The sequence below is a fragment of the Lynx rufus genome, unplaced genomic scaffold, assembly GCF_022079265.1.
Source record: "Lynx rufus isolate CCGP_SWC_20201006 ecotype Redwood Valley unplaced genomic scaffold, mLynRuf1.p SCAF_8, whole genome shotgun sequence".
Lineage (NCBI taxonomy): Eukaryota > Metazoa > Chordata > Mammalia > Carnivora > Felidae > Lynx > Lynx rufus.
In genome coordinates this window covers 1,895,769-1,917,744 of record NW_025814896.1, presented here as the reverse complement: position 1 = coordinate 1,917,744, position 21,976 = coordinate 1,895,769, and the positions used below count along the sequence as shown (strand labels likewise).

Genomic DNA, 21,976 nt, shown 5'->3' with positions numbered 1-21,976 from the left:
TGCTTCACATCCTCTGTCCACCCATCTCTGCCCCTCCCCCACTCACGCTCGCTCTCTCAAAAATAAACATTAAAAAAAAAAGGGCAACAGTTTTCCAAAGCGGCTGGACTGTTTCACAACGGCGTCCTGCCCCTCAACGTGATTCTGTCAGCCTCTTTCTTTTTAAAAAAACTTTTATTAACGTTTATTCATTTTTGAGAGACACAGAGACAGAGCGTGGATGGGGGAGGGGCAGAGAGAGAGGGAGACCCAGAATCCGAACCAGGCTCCAGGCTCTGAGCCGTCAGTACAGAGCCCTACACGGGGCTTGAACTCACGAACTGTGAAGTCGGATGCTTAACCAACTGAGCCACCCAGGCACCCCATTCCATTTGTTTGTTTTAATTTTTTAACATTTATTTATTCTTGAGAGAGTGAGAGTGCAAGCAGGGGAGGGGCAGAGAGAGAAGGAGACACAGAATCCAAAGCAGGATCCAGGCTCCGAGCTGTCAGCACAGAGCCCGACGCAGGGCTCGAACCCACGAACCGCGAGATCGTGACCTGGACAAAGTCTCCGACGCTCAACCGACTGAGGCCCCGGGGGGGCCTCGTGTCAGCCTCTTTCAGTCTGAGCCACCACGGTGGGCATGTGGCGGGTCTCGCCATGGTTTTGGTTTCCATTTCTCTGATGACCAGTCATGATGGGCAACTTTTCTTTCACTCATCGGCCACCTGTAGGTCTTTCATAAAGGACCCATTCAAGTGTCTCAGACATTTTTTACTGAGCTGTGGAACTCTTTACACACTTTGCATGCGGGTTCCTATCGGGTTTACACCCCGTGCACGCTCTCTCCCGGCCTACGGCCTCCCGTCTGCCTTCACTGGGCATCTTCTGACAGGCAGAACTTAAGTGCACTTTGCCGTTTTTCTCTTTATGGCTTGTGCCTTCCATGTCCATGAGGGTCCTCGCCCACTCCAGTCTTCTAGAAGCTCTGGAGTCTCAGCTTCCACATCCAGGCCCGCGGTCCATCTCAAACGAGGCTGCGTGTGCGTGAGGACGGGGTCAAGACTCACCCTCTGCCCTCAGGCCCCCAGTTGCACTAACATCCGGCCTCCCTTCGCTGCGTTGGTGTCTTTGTCAAAAACCCAGTGGCTGTAACACGCGGATCCACTTCTGGACTCTGTGGTGTTCGCTGACCGGGTCTGCCCGCACACGCCAATACCACCCCGGCTCGATTAGCACGGCTTTACGCCAAGTCTTGAAACCTGGGAGCGTGAGCATTTTGATTCCGCTCTAGACCGCCTTGGCTATTCCAAGTCATCTACAGCTCCGTACGGGTCTCCAGACTCAGACCGTCCCGTGGCAGACCATCCGCCGGGGCTCTGAGCGCGGCAGCACCGCCCTCCCCGCAACACCCCGTCCGCTCCGTAAACGTGGCACCTTCTCCACTCAGACCTGCTTTCGTCTCTCTCGTCGGGGTGTGAGGGTCTCCTCTGTAGTTCCTTGCATGCATCCCTAGGTATCCTGACCTTGGTCGTGTCGTTGGCGGCCGCGGGTTGCTGGGACGCAGAATCACGGTTCATTTAGGACACTGACCCCCCTCCTACAATCTCACCAAATCCGAATCTGGGCAGCGTGTGTCCGAGTCTTCTGCGTGCGCACAATGGCGCCATCTGGGATTCTTCCTCCATCTTCCTCCTTTCCAAACGTGATGCCTGACTTCCTTTTCCTGCCTTTCTGCTGCAGCGGAGCGGTGAGAGCCGGCGTCCCAGGCGACGCCAGCCAGCCCTCTGCCCTCGAGCCCGCCCACGTACCCAAACCCGACCTCGGACAACTAACAACGTGTCATGGTGGGCGTCGACCCACAGCTACCGGTCTGGTGAGGGAAAATGACGGACAGACCCGTGCCTCGTGGCTGCCGGCAGCACCTCGGCCGTGCGCGGCCTCCTGCTGGCGTCACGGCTGTGGCTGCGACCGTCCCCGACCCGGTAGGACGTGCAGACAAGCTGGAAGTCAGTCACACCCACAGAAATCTGAGCACGACCGTCCTGTACCGACTGACCTGATTTATTTCAGGCCAACAGCTTCACGAAAACAAAGAGGTTGTGGTTAGAAAGCACCAGTGTGACCTGCCCGCTAAGTCACCTCGGGCCTGTTCCCGTGGGCGGGAGACTTAGAAACCCTGAAAGCGCTTCCTGCACAGGCTCTGTCCTCGGCCACCACAGGTGTGACAGGCAAGTGTGTCCCCCCAAGAGAGATCAGTGGAGGCTAACCCCCGGCACCTCGGAACATGACCTTACTTGGAGGCAGGGTCTTTACGGAGGTCAAGTTAAAATGAGGTCACTCGTGGTCCCGTGGCAAGGGGCGATTCAGACACGAAGAGGGACACGCACAGAGAAACCGCCACACAAACGTTGCGGCCAAGGTGCCAGCAACGACCAGAGCTGGGCGAGAGCCCCGGCACGGACTCCCTCGCGGTCTCGGGGGAACCCCAACCCTGCCAAACCCTGACCTCACGTTTCTGGCCTCCAGAACGGGGACACAGGCCTCGGGGACACGGCTGGCAACCCCCGGAGACCACGGAACGGGCACCCCGACGCGAGCGGTGTTCTCCAGTGTAACTTGTACGGAAGCCCACACGTCGCTGCGTGTCGTCAGACTAGTTACAATTAAGGTGAAAACTGGGCGCCAGCCCCGAGTGCGCCACGGCCGGCTCCAGCAGCGCTCGGGAGGCAGGGCGCTGGCCGGTCCGCCACGCTGGCTGGCAGAAAGGAGGCGGGCGTCCTGGAGACCCCATCCGGCTCCGCCACTCTGTGTCCGCACCGGGCTCTCCGGGGCACGAGTCTGTGCTCAGAACCACCCCCCGGGCCCACAAGGGCCTCACCTCGCCTCTCCCCAAGGTGCCCCAGCCGCGAGGACAGGTGCCCAGCGTACCTGTGTCGAGGTGGGGCGGTCCGGCAACGGAAGGCAGGCGGGGTGGCCCGGACGGCCCGAGCACGCGGGGAGGCAACTCGGCTTCGGGCCCTCCTGCCAGGCCTCACTCTGCAGCGCGGAGGTCCCGTCTGCGGAGGTCAGGCTATTCCTCCCCGAGTGGCTGGGGTTTACACACTGATGCTAACAAGGAGCCCCTAAACAAACACCTCAGCGGAACCAGAGCTGAGCCTCTGGCGGCAGATCTAAAACTGGAAAACCGGGAAAAACGGGCAAAACAGATACAGATAAATTTGTTTTTAATAAAGGAGTTAATTTTCTTTCAATCCTATATAAAACAATAGCAATTAAAAACTTCATTTTTGAAAGTAAAATATTTACATATGAACAAGTAACTGTGCAAAATTTACATGAAAAAATGGAAAGACAGGGATTTCCTAAAAGACAAAATAAAAGGCGTAACAGTTTTCGGGCGTCGATAAAAAATACTGATCAGCATTCGGTTCACACTCGCGCGAATTAAAGTCTGACGTGAGGATTCACACGGAGAAAGCCCAAGTATTTACAGTCATAAAAGTACTATCAATAGACAATTTAATACAATAACCTCTGAAAATATAAAGAACCAATTAGTATATTTGTAATAAAAAAATAGGTACAAAGAAGGGGCTTTGCTCTGGACATCTGCGAAGTCGGCCCACAGCTTGCTTACAGTCTCTTAGCAAAATAATTATAGTTTACATAGCCATTTTTATGTTATGTGCCAAAAATTATGTACAATTACTGACAAAATACACCAACCATTTTTCAACACTTGATTCACACTGAGAAACAGTCTTTTGATGATTCTTCTCAACTTTGATTTTATTTCATCTAAGTTTCCACTTTTAGCTAAAAAACACAGTGCAAGTAAAATATATTTATGCTGAAAAGGTTTTCATTTCTTTTAACTTTACAGCTTTACAAACTACAGCAAATAAACTGCGTCTGTACAGGTGCCGACCACGCGCTCGGGAGGAGCCGGCGGCACGGCCTCTCCTGAGCAGGAAGGTGGCTCCGCTCCGCGCGGGCGCGCCGTGGGCTCCGGGCTCCTCGGGGACTCTGGCGAGGGAGGGGACGGGCAGATAAATAGTCTAAAAAATCAGTTTGCTTTGCCAACTGACTAATACAAAAATAAAATAAATGAAATGAGGTCATCGCTGTAGACACACACCTACGCAGTAAGTCGGGTTGAATGAACCAAAACGCACAAATAATGTAGAAACCGCTACGAGGTGACAGAGGGCAACTAATTATTTGCTAAACGATTCCATCAGTTTTTATATATGGCTTGTTTGGCAAGAAGGCCACTCAATCAAAGATGAGTTAAGAGTTAATTGTCCTTTAAGAGGGCCCACGGGCCTCTGTGTTCTCTGTTACAGAAACGTGTTTTCTTCCGCACTGAAGAGTTGACTTAGAAACAGGAATATAAAACTGTTCCGTTGTAAAGAGGTGGCTGTTTTTTAAACAATATCCCATTTGCTTGTTACAAAAGGCGTCATCTGCAAATATATAAAAGCGTCCCAGGCGTCTCCATCCGCGACGCCGCGCCCGCCCTGTGCTACTTGAGGAATGCTTTGTAGAGCAACAGTGAATGGCTTGTCTCACGCTCATTCTCTAAACAAAATATGAGGTCCCTGAGGTTGACCCGCGTGATCCTTTGTCGCGTGAACTGTCTGGGGGTTCCGACGCCGGAGCTGCCTGGGACCGCCGAGCCTGGGCCCGACCCCTGGTGACGAGAAAGAAGACAGCCGAGTTAGTGGTGTGCACGGGTGGGCGGGACCCAAGGCGCTGGCAGGAAGGGGCAGGGCCAGGTGCTGGCCCCAGGGCTACGTGCCCACAGCCACTCGAGTTTCCCTACAGGTGTGCCAAGGAACCCTGAAGCTGGAGGAAGCCACGTGTGGGACAGGCTCCTTCCTGCAGACCTGCTCCTGGAGCTGAAGTGCTTTACGGGTCCCTAACAGGGAGGGGGTGCGAGCAGGGGGCACGGCCCCCACGCTGACCTCCGGGACCGGTGGTCTCAAGCACCCATATGGGCACTAACCCCTGCAATTCCCAGGGCTCAGACTCCGGCCCTCGGGGCCTGCAGAAGGCACAGGCGGAGGCTCCTGCCCCAGGGGGATGGCAAGACAGCTCCTGGGCTTGAAGCTGGTGTCCCCGACCTCCATGTGTCCAGGCGGCCAGGTGGGACCGATGCCACACCCGGGGCAATCGTGTCGTCCCCATGTCGCCGGCAAAGGCACTTTCCCAATGCTGCAAAGTCTAAACTCCCAGGCTGGGCGGGCGGGCGGGCGGGCGGTCAGCCGGTTAGTGGGCTGGACCGCAGAGCTCTGGGGTCACCGCGGTCGTCCGCGGCCAACAGGGGGCACCCTGCTCCCAGCCAGTCTCAGCGGGACACTGCCACCTCCGGGCCGACAGCAGCAACTGGGCTCAGGGCCTGCACCGCTGGGGAATAGCCGAGCTTCTGCGAGTCTCTGACGCCTGCACGTGGACAAAGAGTCACTGGGGGCGGTGTTCCCGGATGCGTCGTGTTGGGTCCTGGGGTTCCAGCACCGCATCTCCGTCCGACCACACAACTCCCAACTGCGTGGTGCCTGGTTCTCCGTTCAGAATGAAAACTAAGCATCTGTGTTCTGATGGTTAAAGTTGCTCGTGCATATTTCAAGTGCAAACATAACACAGGGTATTTTTACCGCATGTTCTCACAGCTTAGGAAGGTGGGAGGAAAGGGTTCCCCGACAGCTGAAGAGCCCTACCCTGACCAGGCCGCAGTTCCGGGAGCCGGCCAGCAGGTGGCGGGCGAGGCCCACGCACGCTCCGGGCACCAGGTCCCTCTGCCACCTGAGCCCTTTCCCCCAGGGGAGTCCCTGTGCACACGCACCCATCTTTGACCTCAATTACAATTTGCACCCCCTCCACCACCCTTCACGGCTGAGGTCCCTCCTCCAGGCCAGGTTGCGTGGCAGCTACTTTTCCTTGTTTGGAAGAACAATTCTGGTTTCTCCGTGCTTTCCTGAGCCTCAGTAACAGCCCTAAAGGAGCATTTTGTGCAAGACACACACCGCGCCACCCCCCCCCCCCGCAGAGGCTTGTGATGACGTTGGAGCGGCAGGAGCCCGGGGGCCCGTTGGGGGCCCGCCGCTCTGCACCCCAGACACCATGGGGAGAGCCCAGCACGCCCAAGCAGAGGCCAGTTTCTGGAAAGACAGCTGCCCGCGGATGGTGGCCTGCCCTCTGCACCTCCCCTGCAGACGCCAAGACTCACGGGGACAGGCGCAGCCATGCAGAGAGCAAAGGCACTACCTACGTAACGGACCGAAACATCTCTGCAACACGCGTGACCAATTCTGGACCACGTCTGATGTTTCTACTTTCCAAACAGAAAGCCAACAGCCAAAAACAGGTAGGACAGGGCCCCCACTTCAGGTGGAAATTACCGGGTCAGAACTCAAGACAAATAATACTTGCGATATTATTCCAATATTTCTTAGAAACCACAACTGGTCTCAAAGCGTTAACGGGCAAGTGAGCCGGTGGAGTGCCGCCCCCAGGTGCAGGCGGCACGCTCTGAGGGCCAGCGAGAAACTTCAATTCCTGGTGTTTCTATGGATGTTGTAAAAAGCCGATGTTCAAAGATATCCTACTTAATACTCACATTACTTCTAATTACACGGGCCGAGCACCGTTTCCCCATCTCATGCCAAAACGGAAGGACGCAGTTCACCGTCCTCCCTCCAGGGTCCTGGTCATACTGCTCGTCGGGTATTCTGGCTGCGGGAGGGGTCACAGGAGCCCGGAGCCCGGGAGAGAGGACGGCCGTGACCACCCAGCCTACCGACACCGCGCCCAGCCCAGAATCACGGAACAACCGGTGGGGGCGGGGATGGCCCCCAGGGGGAGCGGTGACGCCCACACCCCATCAAAGGGCTGCCTTGCCCGGTCTCTGCAGGCGCTGGGCTAAGAGCAAGGCGACCCTGGATGTATCGCTTGCACACAGCAGGTCCTCCCCTGAAAACGGCACGTCGCACACCTGTCAGCCCGGTCACGGGACTGACTGGTCCAAGACAAAAAAAAAGAGCTATTTCTTTTGAAGGCAACCTTGCCATTGGCAAAATGCCACAATCGATCTGACAGGCAATGAGCACCTGATGTAAAACCGAATGGGAAAAACCCCGCTTTCCGTCCAAATCCCGGCTCATGGGGCCACCTCAGTTGGGGGCCAATGCTCACAGGGAGAGAAGCCCCCGGCGTGGCTGGGTGCTCGCCATGCGTGCCGACACGTGAACCCCGGTGCCACGGGCCCTTGGGCACGGTCTCAGGGAAATGTCCACCTCGGGGCCACAGCAGCCAAGAGCCCTGCACTCACGGGCCCCCAGAAGCACGGCCAAGCGGCTCCCGAGCGAGGGGCCCCTCAAGGCTGTGCCCCCGCCCCGCGTTCAGCTGGACAGCCAGGAGCCTGGGCCGAACCGGTTCCAGCGAACCCAATGGCACAGCCTCCGACCGGCTCGCCCTGCTCCCCTCGGTTCCCCAACTCGCCTGCACCCGTCTCTGCGCCTTCCCTGTCCACGAAACAGAGCACCCGGTGCAGACAGGCGGCCGGGAGTACACGTGGCGGCAAAGACACGCAGGTACTCTCCTCAGGAGGACACATACCACTCAGTCACCCCGACACCTCCCTCCATCTCCCCAAAACCAACTCAGAACAAGAAGGCACCATTCTACCCAGGCATCGCTCCATCGGCAGACGTGGCAGCACGGAGCGCCCTGCTCCAGAAAGACTCCAGATGAGAACACCTGGCAGGTCCTCCTGAACCCACAAGGTGACGTGGCAAAGGCAGAGGAAGGAGACAGCGAGGGGCCGCGGTCTGACAGAGGCCACCCAGAATGGCCGGTCCACCCCAGTCTAGCGTCCAGACTCCTCAGAACACAGAGCCTCCGACAAGGGAAGGAACTAAAGGGACACTGAGGCTCCTGCAAGACCGGGACGTCACCGCCAAAGGACACAGGACCCTCCAGGACCCTCCTACAAGCAACGCAAACAGAAAACCGGCCACACTACCCGACTGCTCAGCGCGGTCAGAAGAGGGCGCCATCAGACCGCAAGTCTGATGAGACACCCAAACCTGGCAAAAGTGACCCAAGATTAGCAAGTCTGTCAAGATCTACCGCAAAAATCAGAAAACAGAATTCCACGCACATCAGAGACTGTCTGGAAAAACAAGAAAACCATTAAGACAACACTTCCAACAACCAAAAGATGTCCTGAAACATTTGAGGACATGAGAAGTGCCCTGAATGACAAATCCCTAACGGTAAGAGAAGTAGATTAAAAAACAGAAGGGATGAGAGTGGAGTAAATGCAAGAAAAAAATGGGAAGGAGACACAGAGATCTCTCAGAAGTGCATGAATTAACTGCAAGGCACCGAGGGCAGACCCGCGAGGAAAGGCAGGCTCGTGAGGGGCGCAGCCGCGGAAGGTCTGGGGAAGGGCAGGTGGCGGGCAAGCAAAGGCCTGTGTTAACAGAGCCTCTGAAGAAGGAAGCAGACAGAACACAACAGACACGGAAGCCAGAGTCCAGGAACCAGAAAGACCAAATCTACACACTGAAAGTTCCCGTGAAAACCGACTCTGACATCTCCTCGTGAAATTGCTAGTTTTCAAAGATCAAGACAAGGCCTTGTGTAAAAGAGACAATAAATGACAAAGGCAAGTGAATCAGCCTGGCATCGGGGCTTTTCAAAACCAGCTTCCAAAGCAGGACGACCACGGACGCTCATTCACAGAAGGACTGAAAGAAAGTGCGAGCCAAGGATCTTATATCCAAGCCAGACCATCCTCCCTGTCGAAGCCACAGAAAGACCTTTTGCAACATGCAAGTGTCGGGGATTCTGCATGGAGGCCTCCGCGGGCTGGGCCACAGTGCAGTCGTCATCCAAGCCAGGAATGGGCAGGGGACACGCACAGTGCTGGGGCGGGCAGAAGCACTTGTAAGGAAACCACACCGCTTACTGGAGCTGAGGAGGGGCCCGGCGGGAGGGCGGAGAGCAAGGGGCACGTGCACTGGCTGCTGTGAGAAAGTGGGCGGGGCTCAAGCCCTATGGGAACTAAGAAGCTGAACAGCTAAGAAAAACCAGGGGACATTTAACAAGGTTTATGTGCAAAAATAACCACCAGAATACAACCGTAAGCCTTCCTAAATACAAACATTTTAATTAAAGAGCAGAGAATATACACTTCAGAGGAAGAGAATCATAGCAAACGTAAGAAATAGGCATAGTTATAAAACACTGTGAGACAGAAGAGACCAAGCGTGTTGATCGTAACAGAAGAAGGCAGATGGGCTCAATTCACCTAATAGAGGGAAAGCTTTTCGATTCGGCTCAGAAAACAAGACGTAGGCACGTGCTATAGATGTGAGCCATACCTAAAATCAGGAAGTATAAGACCAAAGCAGGGACAGAGATTCTCTCTGGTGAGGGAAGTGCAGAGAGTGGGGTGAATGATGGTCCTAACTCAGGACACAGCAGAGCTCAAGCCCACTGGACAACGGCAGACATTTTTTAACACTAAAAGTGCCAATTCACAGAAGATGTGACACTTCTGAATACTTCCGTACCCAACAACGTGGCACACACAGCCCAGCTACAAAGCATCAGCTGCAGAAGACACAGGAGATAAAGACAGAAACGCACGAGTGACACAGACTTTACATCGCCACAGTCCGTACGAGACCCATCGAATGGACAAGAATAAGCAAGGATTCAGAAGACTGGTCAGCTTGAGCAGCAGGTGCGTGTTGTGGAAATCTATTAAGCTCTACACCGTTCGGGAGAATAGGCCTGTTCTCAGGCACCCACAGCACAGTCACCAAGATTCCCTGTGTCACCACCGGACTGGCACAATTTTAAACAATCCTGAACAATCTCCCGCGGTGCTGGTGAGACGGGGGAAGGCGAAGCGACCCGATCTTCGGGAGGGGAGCCCGGCTGTTCCTAACAAGACCTCCTGGCAACTTTGCTGCGCCCTCAGCGGTGCGCCCCAGAACACAAAGACCCTCGGGCACAAGGTCATCCGGCGTGGCACAATGGCACACAAGTCATCGTTAAATGAAGGAATAAGCGGGGGGGGGGGGGGGGGGGGGGCGGAAAGGACGGAGGGCAGACAGCACCACCGCCACTGCAGGAGACAGCCACACGGGAAAAGTAGGAGCTCACGGCGTGATCGCCCGGCAGGCGCCACTTTAGCCAAAGGATCCAAGTCGCCACAATGTGACGCGCTCAGAAGGGCACCTTATCCCTTTTGTGAATTCTAGCTAAAATTATGGAACGTGCACTTAATCGTGAGGAAACCCAGGATGAACCCAACTTGAGGGACTCTGTACCAAATAAGCGACCCCCACACTTCGTGAGTGTTGAGATCAGGAGGGAACAAGGAGCGACGGAGGAAGGAGCAAAGAGGGTCCTGAGTGACAACAGGAAAAGGTCCCCAGGAGGACGATGGGGACAATCAAACATAGATAAAATATTTGCAAAAGAAACATCTGGTCAGGGACCATCACCCCAAACAAACTGTGCGCACAACTCACAAAACTCAACAATAATAAACCTGAATGAAAAATGGGCCGGAGACCCGAGCAGGCCCCTCACCGGAGAAGACGCACAGATGCAGACGGGCGCGGGGACAGACGCTCCGCATCACGGGTCGTCAGGGAGACGCAAATCACAACAGCGAGGCACCACGCACGCACGCCTGTCACCAGGGCCCAAACCCACGGCCCTGACGACCCCAGACGCTGGCGAGGGCGCGGAGCGGCAGGAGCGCTCGGCCGTTGCCGGCGGGAACGCAGGACGGCGCGGCCGCTTTGGAGGCGAGTCTGGTGTTTTGCTACAAAACGAATCATAGTCTTGGGGCGCCTGGGTGGCGCAGTCGGTTAAGCGTCCGACTTCAGCCAGGTCACGATCTCGCGGTCCGGGAGTTCGAGCCCCGCGTCGGGCTCTGGGCTGATGGCTCAGAGCCTGGAGCCTGTTTCCGATTCTGTGTCTCCCTCTCTCTCTGCCCCTCCCCCGTTCATGCTCTGTCTCTCTCTGTCCCAAAAATAAATAAATGTTGAAAAAAAAAAAATCCAAAAAATAAATAAACGTTGAAAAAAAAAAAAAATTTTAACAAAACGAATCATAGTCTCACCGGACGAGCCGGCAATCGTGTTCCTTGCGATTTATCTACACGAGTCGAAAACTCGTGTCCACACGAAAACCTGCCCACGGATTTTTACAGCGGCTGCGCTCGCGGCTGCCAAAACTTGGGAGCGACCACGGCGTCCTTCAGAAGGTGACGGATAAACTGTGGCAGATCCACAACGTGGACCATGACTCCGTGCTCACAAGAAACGAGCTCTCGGCCGCGAAAACGCAGGGAGGAGGCTCCGACGCTCGTCACTAAGGCAGGACGCCGATCTGAGGAGCCCCACACGTGAGTCCGGCCACACGACTTCCTGGAAAAGCACAGCCGTGGACACGTAAAGGGTCAGTGGCCGTCGGGGCGGCGGGAGGTGGGGGTGACGGCAGCGGGGAGATGAACACGCGCAGCTCGGGGGGTCTCGGGGCCGTGGAACTAGAGCGCGCGATGCTGTGAAGGCAGGTGCACGTCACCGCACGTTTGTCCAGACCCGCGGAACGCACGACGCCGAGAGTGACCCCAAGGCGCACGTGGACTCGGTGGTGATGACGCGTCCGTGGAGGCTCATCAGTTTTCGCAAATGTAGCCTCCGGTGGGTATTGACGGTGGGGAGGCTGTGCGTGTTCGGGGGCAGGCAGCACGCGGGAAATCTCTGTACTTTCAGTCAGTTTCGCTATGAACCTAAAACTCCTCCAAAAAACAAGGTGTATTATAATTTTAAAAAATTAAATTCTGAAAAACCAAATCAAATAAGGTCTTATGAACCATCTAAGCACACTGACGGCTCACTACAGGAAGCTGGGTGAGGGGTGTATAGAAATACTCCAATATTTACCTAACTTTTCCACGGGTCTAAAATTAGTTCAGGGGCGCCGGTGGGGCTCAGTCGGTTAAGCATCTGACTTCGGCTCAGGTCATGATCTCACGGTTTGTGAGTTCGTGCTGACACCGTGGAGCCCCTCTCAGAGCCTCTGTCCTGCTCTCCCTCTGCCCTTCCCCCACTCACACGCTCCTGCCCTCTCTCTCTCTCTCTCTCTCTCTCAAAAATAAACATTTAAAATAAATGAATAAACAAAATCAGTTAAAAAAAAAGTTACTTTAAAAAGACATATCCCAAGGAAATAATCCCAAACTAAAAAAGAAAAAGAACTAAGCATTACCACTGATGAGAAGAGGCATATGGAGAACTTTTTAAAGTATGGATTTTATGTTAATTGTTATATATGTAACACATAAGCCTCCCTCTGAAGTTCAAAAACAGACAAAAGCAACAACGCATGAAAGAACCTCCCAGAACAGTGTTTGGCGACCTGCGTCTCTCCACCGTGTCGCTCAGGGTCCCCGCGCTCACCGCAAGCAGCCACCTCGTGCCCGGCCCTCCCCGTGGGGTTTGGAAACACACGCTCGTCCCGCTCCTTGGCGTGTCCTCCAGACACATCTGAACCCAGTCGGACCTTCACCCACGGGCCTTGCCCACCTGCCCGCCCCTCCCCCCAGCGCCGGGGCCTCAGCAGCCAGAGCGTCTGGGAGGCTGGGTGTGCTGAGCGAAGGACCAAACACATCGGCAATGACGGCATTCGGTCTCCCACGGACACGGACTCACAGGTGAGGACAGGGAGGAGGCCGGGAAGCCGCCCCTGGGTGCGGACCAGAAGCGGGGTGCCCGCTGGAGTGCGGGGACCGCTTCAGATGCAGAAGGGCTGTGCCTGCACGCACCTTCCCCTGCGTGGACTGCAGAGGGGCCTGGAACCGGCGTGCAGAGCTCAGAACCGGCCTCCACACGCCGCCCCCCGCGGGGGACCGGGGCTCCTGGCCGGGAGCCCGAGGGCGCAGGAGTACCGGAGGCTCCGGATGCCTCTCCCGCCGGTAAAACCGCGATGTGTCAACAAGGGTGACATTTCAAAAGGATATAGAAACAGCTTGAAGGAGCTTCCACTGCCCAATCTAGAAATAACGAGAGATTGATTACAACCCACTGAAGACCACGGGAGACCACGGCCCCGGCCACGGTGGCGAACAAACGCACGAACAAACGGGCGGACGGAGGACGCAGGGAAAGGTCTTCCTGCAGCAGAAGGCGTGAAGGGGACAGACGTCACGGCCTGCAGCCGCGATGGCGCTGAGGCTGGGGTGGCCCGCGGAGTCCTGGAACACCTCCTCGCTCAAGGCGAACAAATACTAACCGAACGGCGGTGACTACACGCCGGACAGTGTGGCCGAACCTAGTGACCACGGTCCATATCAGTAGGAAGGTCACCACACGGGGTGCTTCCTCATGTGACAGACTGGACACAGTGCCATCGAGATGGAGGCGTTTCTGCCAGAGTCACACAGGCCTAGGCCGAGGCTCATCCCCTGAGCGCTGTTGAGAACGAGGGATCCGTTAACAGGCTCACGTGCAAGCCAACCAGATGCCCCACGTCCCTGCACAGACGTGGAGATGCTACTGGGGCCACTGGTGACACGGGGGCAGGCCTGAGGACAGGCAGACATCCCGCCTGGAGTCTGTGAGGCCTCGTGCCAGACAGGGCCCGGCGGCAGCAGCACTAGGGGTGCAAAACACTCCATCAGAGGAACGTATACACGCACACGTGTAACACACACACACACACACACACACACACACACACACACGAGACACCGTGACGGGGTCGGGGTCATGCAACACTCAGAACTGAGAGCATAAACAAAGAGCTGCGTGCACTCCTCCTACAACTCTTCTGTAGGTTGGAAACGATCTTCAATTAAAAGAAAGTGTATTTTTAAATAAGCACCGTCTGCTGGGAAGACAGCAACGGGGGCAGCAGTTTCATCTTCCCAAAGGCCCGTGTATGACTCACGGCAACTGAGCGGCCAAACCCAAGACCAGCAACTGCTATTGAGAGCAAACCCCGCGAAGATGAGCCCGAACGGGACCCCCAGAACTGTGCAGGCCGGGCTACCGCCGGGCTGGAGGCCTCAGGGGGCAGCGGCCACAGAGCAGCATCCCGCGGACAAGATCGGGAGGTGGGAAACGAGGTGGGCAGGACGGGGCGGTGGAGACAGGGACGGCCCAGGGGCGAGGCGGGGAGGGGAGCCGTGGATGCTGAGAGCAAGCGTCCAGCACACGAAGGGCACGAGAGAGGGGCTCCGCCAGGTTCGCAGGCTACCTCAGACACACACGCCCATCGAGTTCGAGGAAACGAAAGTCACGTGAAAAGAGCCGACGGACAGCACGAGGACTGAACCCCTCCCCCCCAAGTTGCTACAGGGAAGGGAGAAAACGAAGACGGGTAACATCCTTGCAGACAGTGAAAAACACCGGGAAGACGGAATCAACAAACAGACCAAAACTGTAACGGTCTACCTCAAAACAAGCTAAGAGACACTGACGACAGTCGTAAAGAACAAGAGAAGCCGGAATTAGCGAAACTCAGAAACGAGGCGCCAGAGTTGAGAAAACATCAGACAGAAAACTCAAGAAGCCACGAGCACAAGAACGTGAGCGCAAGTGAGGCCGACAGAGGGTTCAAGAGGCAAGGACGACACAACGGTCCCCGTCGGGGTCTCCAAGGAGGAAGCCGGGGAAACAAGCCACCAAAGATGTTCCCGAACGAAAACAGACTTGAAGCTGCGTGAACGCCACCCATACCCGAGACCGCCAACCCAGACAACCGGTTCCAAGGAAAATTAAAGGCTCGTAAGAAAAAAAAAAACAAATTCTTCGGGTAACTTGGGCTAAAAGAACACATGACGTATAAGAGAAATAAAATTAGACTATCATCAGGCCTGAAGAGCAACACTTTATGCCAGGAATAAATATCCGGAGTAACACGTTCAAGATTCTCGAGGGAAGCAAATGGGAGACGAGGATTTCACAGCTACGCAAACGGGCCTTCAAGTACACAGGGCACGAGCTGCTTCCGCGTGTAAGCACCTGCAGACGCCCTCCCCACGAACCATCCCAAAACAACCCGGCAGAGGAATCACAGAAAACCGAAACGACCACACAGACACCAACATCGAGATGAATCATCAGTGTGACGCACACGGTCCCTCGAGGAACCCTGCGGGAGGACGAGAGGGACCGCGGGGCTATGCACTGCTGCAGCGAGCGAGGCCGCTACATGCTCGACACGCACGACAGGACGCTCCCGGCCAGAGCCCCGCCTGCCCGAGCGGGAAGACCCTGCTCCCACCCCAGCACCCAGCCGCGAGGCCACCTGCCCTTCCCCGGGAGCCACCTGGACGGGGGAGGCAGTGTCTACGGGGGGCGCACTAGGTCAGAGGGGCGTTCCACAGACCCTTACTGACGCCAAAGGGAAAAACAAAGCGCCCGACCGAGTCAGGATGAACCGTCTGCTAAGCGAGAACCCGCACTCCTGGGAGTGAGTCCATCTGCCGCCCACAATCTCCAGCACCGAGTGGCAATCGTTAGACACGCAGAGAAACAGGAAAGTGGGACCCACAGGTGAGGAGAAGGGCGGCCAGCAGAGACGGTCTGAGCCCAGACCCTGGACCCGCACAGGCTGTTAAAGCAGCCTTTTTTTTTCTTAATTTTTTTTTTCTTAACGTTTATTTATTTTTGAGTCAGAGAGACAGAGCATGAATGGGGGAGGGGCAGAGAGAGGGAGACACAGAATCCGAACAGGCTCCAGGCCCTGAGCTGTCAGCACAGAGCCCGACGCGGGACTCGAACTCAGGGAGCGCGAGATCGTGACCTGAGCCGAAGTCGGACGCTTACCCGACTGAGCCACCCAGGCGCCCCATAAAGCAGCTTTTATGAACAGGCCAAAGGCAGGATGTCCCGGGGGCTGTGGTCTCTCTCAACACGTGAGCAGACAGGGAACTTCAGCAAAGAATCAGAAACCGTAAGAAAGACTGGAAACCCCAGAACTGTGAACACGTCGGCGGGCGCGAGCTTCAGTGGGTGGGCTCCACGGCTGCCTGCGGGTGACATGGCTCCATGTGGTCAGGGGGCCCGAGGACAAACAGGGGAAATCATTCTGCCTGAAGATGAAAGAAAAACGAACAGTCCCAGACACCCGAGGGCAACGTCACCAGGTCTCATGTACGTGTCGCTGGCAAGTCCAAGAGGAAAAGCAAACCGGAACCGGAAAAAATTTTGAAGAAATGAAGGCCACCATGTCCCCAATTTGAGGAACTTCTTCTACGGATCAAAGAACCCCAAGCAGGCCAAATGTCAAGAGAACCAAGTCTAAAAAGAACCGAGACAAACTTCTCAAGTTTACAATGAAAACGTCAAAGCAGCCAGAGAAGGGAGATACGTCAGGTGCGCGGCACAAGCGTGAACCACGTGGGGCCCAAAGACACCGGAACCACGTCTTCCACGGGAGAGAGACGGTCACACATCCATCGCAGCTGCTGATCAGGTTAGGAAAAAGGGTTCTGCCATTTTGCAAAACACGCCAGGAAACCTCCCACCTTTTTTGTGATCCGGAACGAGACAGCACAGCATTGGGACGGGGATGCCCTCCGCAGCGTGAAGGACTCCAGCCGTGAAACAGAGGGGCTCGGGGAGCAGGGGCATAAGGGGTGCCTGGTCGTGGGGCTCCCACATCCCTCTTAGCACGTCCTCACCTAAAGTACACGGCTCCCATCTGGACACGCTCAGCTCCTTCAGGAGCGTAGAATGCAAAAAAAAGGGCTGTCTACCCAGACTTTTGCATTCAGGGAAAGTACTATTCAAAGTTGAGGGGGGGAACGCCATCCCTTTCGAGTAAACAGAAGCTGAGCGAACCCCGCCCCGCCCCGCCCCGCCCCCACCAGCGCACCGCCCACTAGAAATGCCGGATGAGGTCCTGTGGGCCGAGGGAAACGCTGCTCGTGCAGGCCCGGACCGCGGCCTCCAGAAGCAGAAACTACACACGCCAACGGGAAACGCCAGGCTCTCTTTCTTGTCGTAACTTAAAACACAACGGACGGTAAACCAAGATGACAAAATCCTAAGGTTGGGTTTACAACCGTGTGTGAAGGTATCACAACAAACAACACGAGAAACCAACAAAATCTGGACACACGGAAAGCGGCACGGGTCCCTCTCCCCGGCACCCGGACTCCCGGCCCGGCTCCTCGCCCACCCCACGCACGGGCCTCTTCCAACAGCTCCTTCCGCGGGCGGCCCGACGCTCACCGCGTCCACGCACGCGGACCAAGCCTCCGTGTGGCGAGAACCCGGGCTCCCGCAGCGTCCACGACAAGCTGACGTGAGCGTGAGGTGTCGGGCGCACAAGTACTCCAGGGAGGCCCGCGGCGGGGGGGGCGCGCAGGGCGGTCGAGGATCCTGGGCACCTGCCCGACCTGGCGCACAGAGCGGAGACGCCCCCGGGGCCCCTCCAGCCCTCCTCGCCGCCGCCGCCACGGTACCGTACCTCCGTCCCCGACCCCGGTCCCGGAGAGTCCACCTTCCGCTTCTTCCGGGGCCCGATGGCGGCGAGCGCGGTGAGGTTGGCGTCCCGCTGCCTCATCTGCGCCAGTTCCTGCTGCTGCATCTTTGTTGAGAAAAGGAAAACAAGGACCGTCAGGTCACACGCGTGGCTCTCGCTTTGCTACGGAAAAAACAGAGGCGGCAGCGGGTCTTCGGAAACCGTCAAAGTTCAAATTTCTCTCACGTTTGGCTTCAACGGTAAGCTTATCCCGCAATCAGAAAAATGAAGCAGGAGCAGAAGCAGAAGCGCGCCTCTCAAAGCCCAGAGGACGTAACGAGTCGGAAGTACAAAGGCTACGGCGCACCCAGGGGGAAACACCGCCACATCTGGGAGCGGGACGCGGGCTGTCTGCAGCCGTCTCGAGCGGCTGTGTCGGTGCCCGTCCTACAGAAACCCCGTCCCTTGCTCACCCTTTCTTGTGTGGCACGAGCAGGTTACGTAAGAGTCTATTTTCAAGCGTAGAGCAAAGATTCTCTGGCTGAAGTCGCTTACCTCTTTTGCCTTCTGTTTCAACCTTAGCTGTTCTGGGTCTTCTTGTCTGGATCGAGACTATTTTTTAAAGAGGTAAAAAGAAAAATAAGCTCGGACCTAAGCGTTCATCGTCTAACAGACACGCTATCTTACTCATGATATGATAACATCCAGATTGTACGACGGGACATATGTTACATTTTTCAATGCTTTTTTGCGGCCCAAACGTAACAATTTAGGCTGCACACAATGGGGAAGAAAACAGCCATCATGAAGGTCAGTCCCCCTGGAGAAGAGCTCACACGTGGCTTTCACCGTGCCCGCCGGTCAAGGGCTCTGACGGACGGTGGGCCAGGTCGGCCCAAGGAGCTCTGGCTCAGGTCTGCAGCCCACCCGAGGCCCCCTTCCAAATCAAATGCGTCACGCCTTCGGGCCCGGGCCGGCCCCAACAGCACGCTGGCCTCCCGGGGCCTGGGGTGGGAGCGGCCGGCCGCGAGAAGCGCACACACTTGCCTTGGCCGCCCGCATGAGGATCTCTCTCTCTTGCTCGTCTTTCCTCTGCTTTTCAATTTGATCAAGCTGCTCAAAAAATTTGAGCTGAGCCCGGACATCACTTGCCTGCTCGTATCTGTCATCATCCTACAGAAAGGCAAGAACACGGTCATAATAAACCTGGGGACCGGGCTGGACGGGCTGCGCACACCCCGCTTCCCCAGAGCGAGTCCTACGGAGCCCCGCACACCCGCCCCCGGCCCGGATGGCCTGCCTGGGACGGGTCTGCAGGCCAGCATGCAGACGGAGTCTCAGTGAGCCGTGCTGGGGCTCACGAGGGGTTTCCACCTCAAACGCTCGTGCATCATTTGATTTTCACTGCCACTCCGAGGGCACGGGCCTCACGCGGCTGGGCCCCTCTGCACAGCTCCCACGTGAGGACAGAGGAAGGCAGATCCCACCCTGCGACCTGCCCCTGAAGGCAGGACCTCGGTGCAGGTGACCCTCCACGACACAAACGGGGCAGCGGCCCGAGTCACGGGAGCAGGGCTGGCTCGGGGCCGTGGGCATGCCACGGTGGCACTGGCAGGGGCTCCGGGACCCCCACCACGGCGCCGGCCCCGTGCCTCATGCAGGCCCGGCCTGCCCTCCTCCTCCGGCCGGGCGCACGGCGCTGAGGCAGCTCCGTGGAGAATTCGGAGCCAGCGCGACACCTGTGCGGCCCCGCGCGCCCAGTGCAGGAGGAGGCTTCCCGGCAGGACCGACCCGGAGTCCACGGCCAGCTCGGCCTCTTCAGGACGGCAGCGTGTTACCTTGTACGAGAAGTTCTTCTGCTGGGCCGTCTCTGATATTTTCTCCACGAGATTCTGTAGCCTCTGCTGCGTGGCGTGTGATACGTAACTCACAACGTCCGGATGCAACTCCGTGATGCCGTGTTTTTTACCTGGGGGTAGGCAACGCTTTAGCCGCCGAAGCTCCTTCTCTCCTCTCCGAGTCACCGTTCTGTCTTCCACGACTCACCGCTCAGAGCGACCGGAGGGCGGCCTGGACAGGCCCTCGGGGCAGGGGTGGGGGTGGGGGGATCGGTCTACACCCGCTGCAACTACCTGAGAACCACCGGCATCGAGCTCGGGGAAAGTACCGCACCGGTAACAGGCAGGACAAGGTACCGAGTGCGCTCCGCCGGGGAGCTGGGCAGAAGACGGCTCTATGCGGGGCTAGAGTCGCATGTGCACCGGGGGCCCCGTGACGGCGGCACCCACGTACCGATCTCTAGGATTCTTCTCTGTAAAGGCGCTGGTAGGAGAAAGGTTTCATCCTTACAGGATCGCGTCAGGGTGCCCACTAAGTCAGAGTTCGTGGCTAATATTCGTGCACTTTCTTCCGACAGGTTTACTCCCGCCATCGAGGCCACGTCGTTGATGTCATCGTCATCCCTTCAGAGAGGAAGATAAGCTGACTGAGCGAGGGGCGCGTCAGGAGACGCTCGGGGGGCCTGACCCAGCGGTCCACAAGCGGGGCAGGGGACCCCGTGCAGAGAGCGCACGGACGCCCCTCCAGGCGAGCGTCCCGCCGGCGCCCTCCGGCCCTGCACCGTCACCTGATCGAGGAAGCCCAGCGGTCTTCTTTGAAAAAGAGTCTGGTTTTTTTTCTTCTTTTAATTTCTTTTAATGTTTATTTTTTGAGAGAGACAGAGACAGAGCACGAGCAGGGGAGGGGCAGAGAGAGAGGGAGAGACGGAATCCGAAGCAGGCTCCAGGCTCCGAACTGTCAGCACAGAGCCCGAAGCGGGGCTCGAACCCACGAACCGTGAGATCATGACCGGAGCCAAAGTAGGACGCTCAACCGACTGAGCCCCCAGGCGCCCTGGGAGTCCGTTCTTTTAAAGGAAGACCAGCTAAGCGTTAAAGCTGCACAGGAGTCCCAGCACGAGGATGCGTGTAGAGGGCTCCCCCACGGTCAGGACTAAGCTCAGAGAGCAAACCCAGCCACACAGGACCCACGGCTTCAAGGAGTTTGTTCCCAGTGAAACTTGGCTTAGAAAATCAAACAGCATTCTTTTCTTAAAATGGTCCCACAAGTGTGGAAAAGGCAGAGTCGGGGGTGAAGGACCCTTTCCTTCCTGAATCGCCTGCGGGGAAGCTGCCGACCTGACGCCCCACGCCCTGGATCACCCCACACGTGTCCCCCGTGGAGCCGGCGTCCCCCGCGAGCAGGCCACCAGCCACACGCACGGCCCTCCCTTCAGCCTCCCTAGCCTGGGACGCTCCTCAGCCTCGCCTTGGCTCTCGTGCCAGTGACGCTTCGAGGCCACGGGCCAGGTGCCCTGCAGCAGGTGTGTGTCTCCCGTCTGACTGACGTCCCCTCCCCTCGTGACAAGAATGTCACACAAGCCCTGCAGAGGGCCGGGTCTCCTTGGTCCTTTCCTGATGCACTCTGAGCATCTGACCCCTCTGGGGTCCCTGCCGGCTTCCCCCTCGTCATTAGCTCCCCATTTATTCACCGTCACGGGCTCGTGCTTTCCTGTCTCACCCAGGGCACACAGTCTGTCACTACAGACACGCACAGGGGAAGGGAGCCCATCCACCCCAGCACCGCTCTCTGACCTGATGAGATGCGCTAGCTTGCCCTGCAAAGACCCCAAAACCAGCCTTTCTCAGGCACCTGGGTCACGGCGCCACAATGGTTTTTGGAAGCCGTGGTCCGAGCACTGGGCAGGCTCCCTGCCATCCAGGCGCTACTCCCAGGTGCCTCTGGTGCACACAGCAAGGAGCCCCCGCAATCTGTACATGGACACGGACACGGACCCCACGAGCTAACCTGGCACCACGGGGCCTTTCTAGCTCGCCTCGTGCCCGCAGTAAAGTTTCCTTCCGTGGGACACACCCGGATTCCCCGTGGCCCTCATTCCCTCGCTTCTCTGCTGTACAGGTGGGCCCCTCCCTCGGGGCGGTCCTCCCCGCCCCCACCGGGCGCAGGCCCTCCACACCGGGCCATCCAGGCACAGCGCCCTCCTCACCCCGCTCGGGCGCCGACCCCGGCTCGGCACCGCTGACGCCAGCCCTGCTCCAGCGGCCAACGGTGTCAGGGACGAAGTCTGGTGGGGGCGGGCCCGTGAACACCCCGAGGACACGTGTCCTTTCCCGCTGCTTCACATCCTGATCCACGTCAACGCCACGGCCTTCCCGCTGCGCGTCCCTGACACGCAGCTTTTTACCCAGCTGCTCAAGAGCCCAAACCACAGCATTTATTTCCAAAAGTCTGAAGTTAAAAGAAGGGCAGGTGAGGCGTCCTACGTGATGGTCACGACGCACTCGGAACACCAAGACCTAGCGTCACAACGATGGCTTTTCTGTCAGTTCATACAGAAAACAGCGGCTCATTTACTTCCTGCTATGCGTTTGCAGCAAATCTCCCTGCGCTAACTTTGCGGGAAAACGCGTACATGGGGGTCAAAGG

The 21,976-nt window shown here is 57.2% G+C and overlaps 1 protein-coding gene across 1 annotated transcript in view; it reads right to left on the bottom strand.

Annotated features, from left to right (window-relative positions):
* Positions 1–3,521: 3,521 nt before the first annotated feature.
* Positions 3,522–21,976, bottom strand: part of TAF4 (TATA-box binding protein associated factor 4) — a 66,172-nt gene continuing 47,717 nt past the window's right edge. The window contains exons 10-15 of the mRNA XM_047067923.1: positions 19,784–19,953; positions 19,330–19,460; positions 18,539–18,664; positions 18,047–18,103; positions 17,498–17,617; positions 3,522–4,679 (exon numbers count right to left, since the gene is read on the bottom strand). Of these exons, the coding sequence (XP_046923879.1) occupies positions 4,512–4,679; positions 17,498–17,617; positions 18,047–18,103; positions 18,539–18,664; positions 19,330–19,460; positions 19,784–19,953 (772 nt within the window). The 3' untranslated portion in view covers positions 3,522–4,511. The remainder of the gene's footprint in view (positions 4,680–17,497; positions 17,618–18,046; positions 18,104–18,538; positions 18,665–19,329; positions 19,461–19,783; positions 19,954–21,976) is intronic.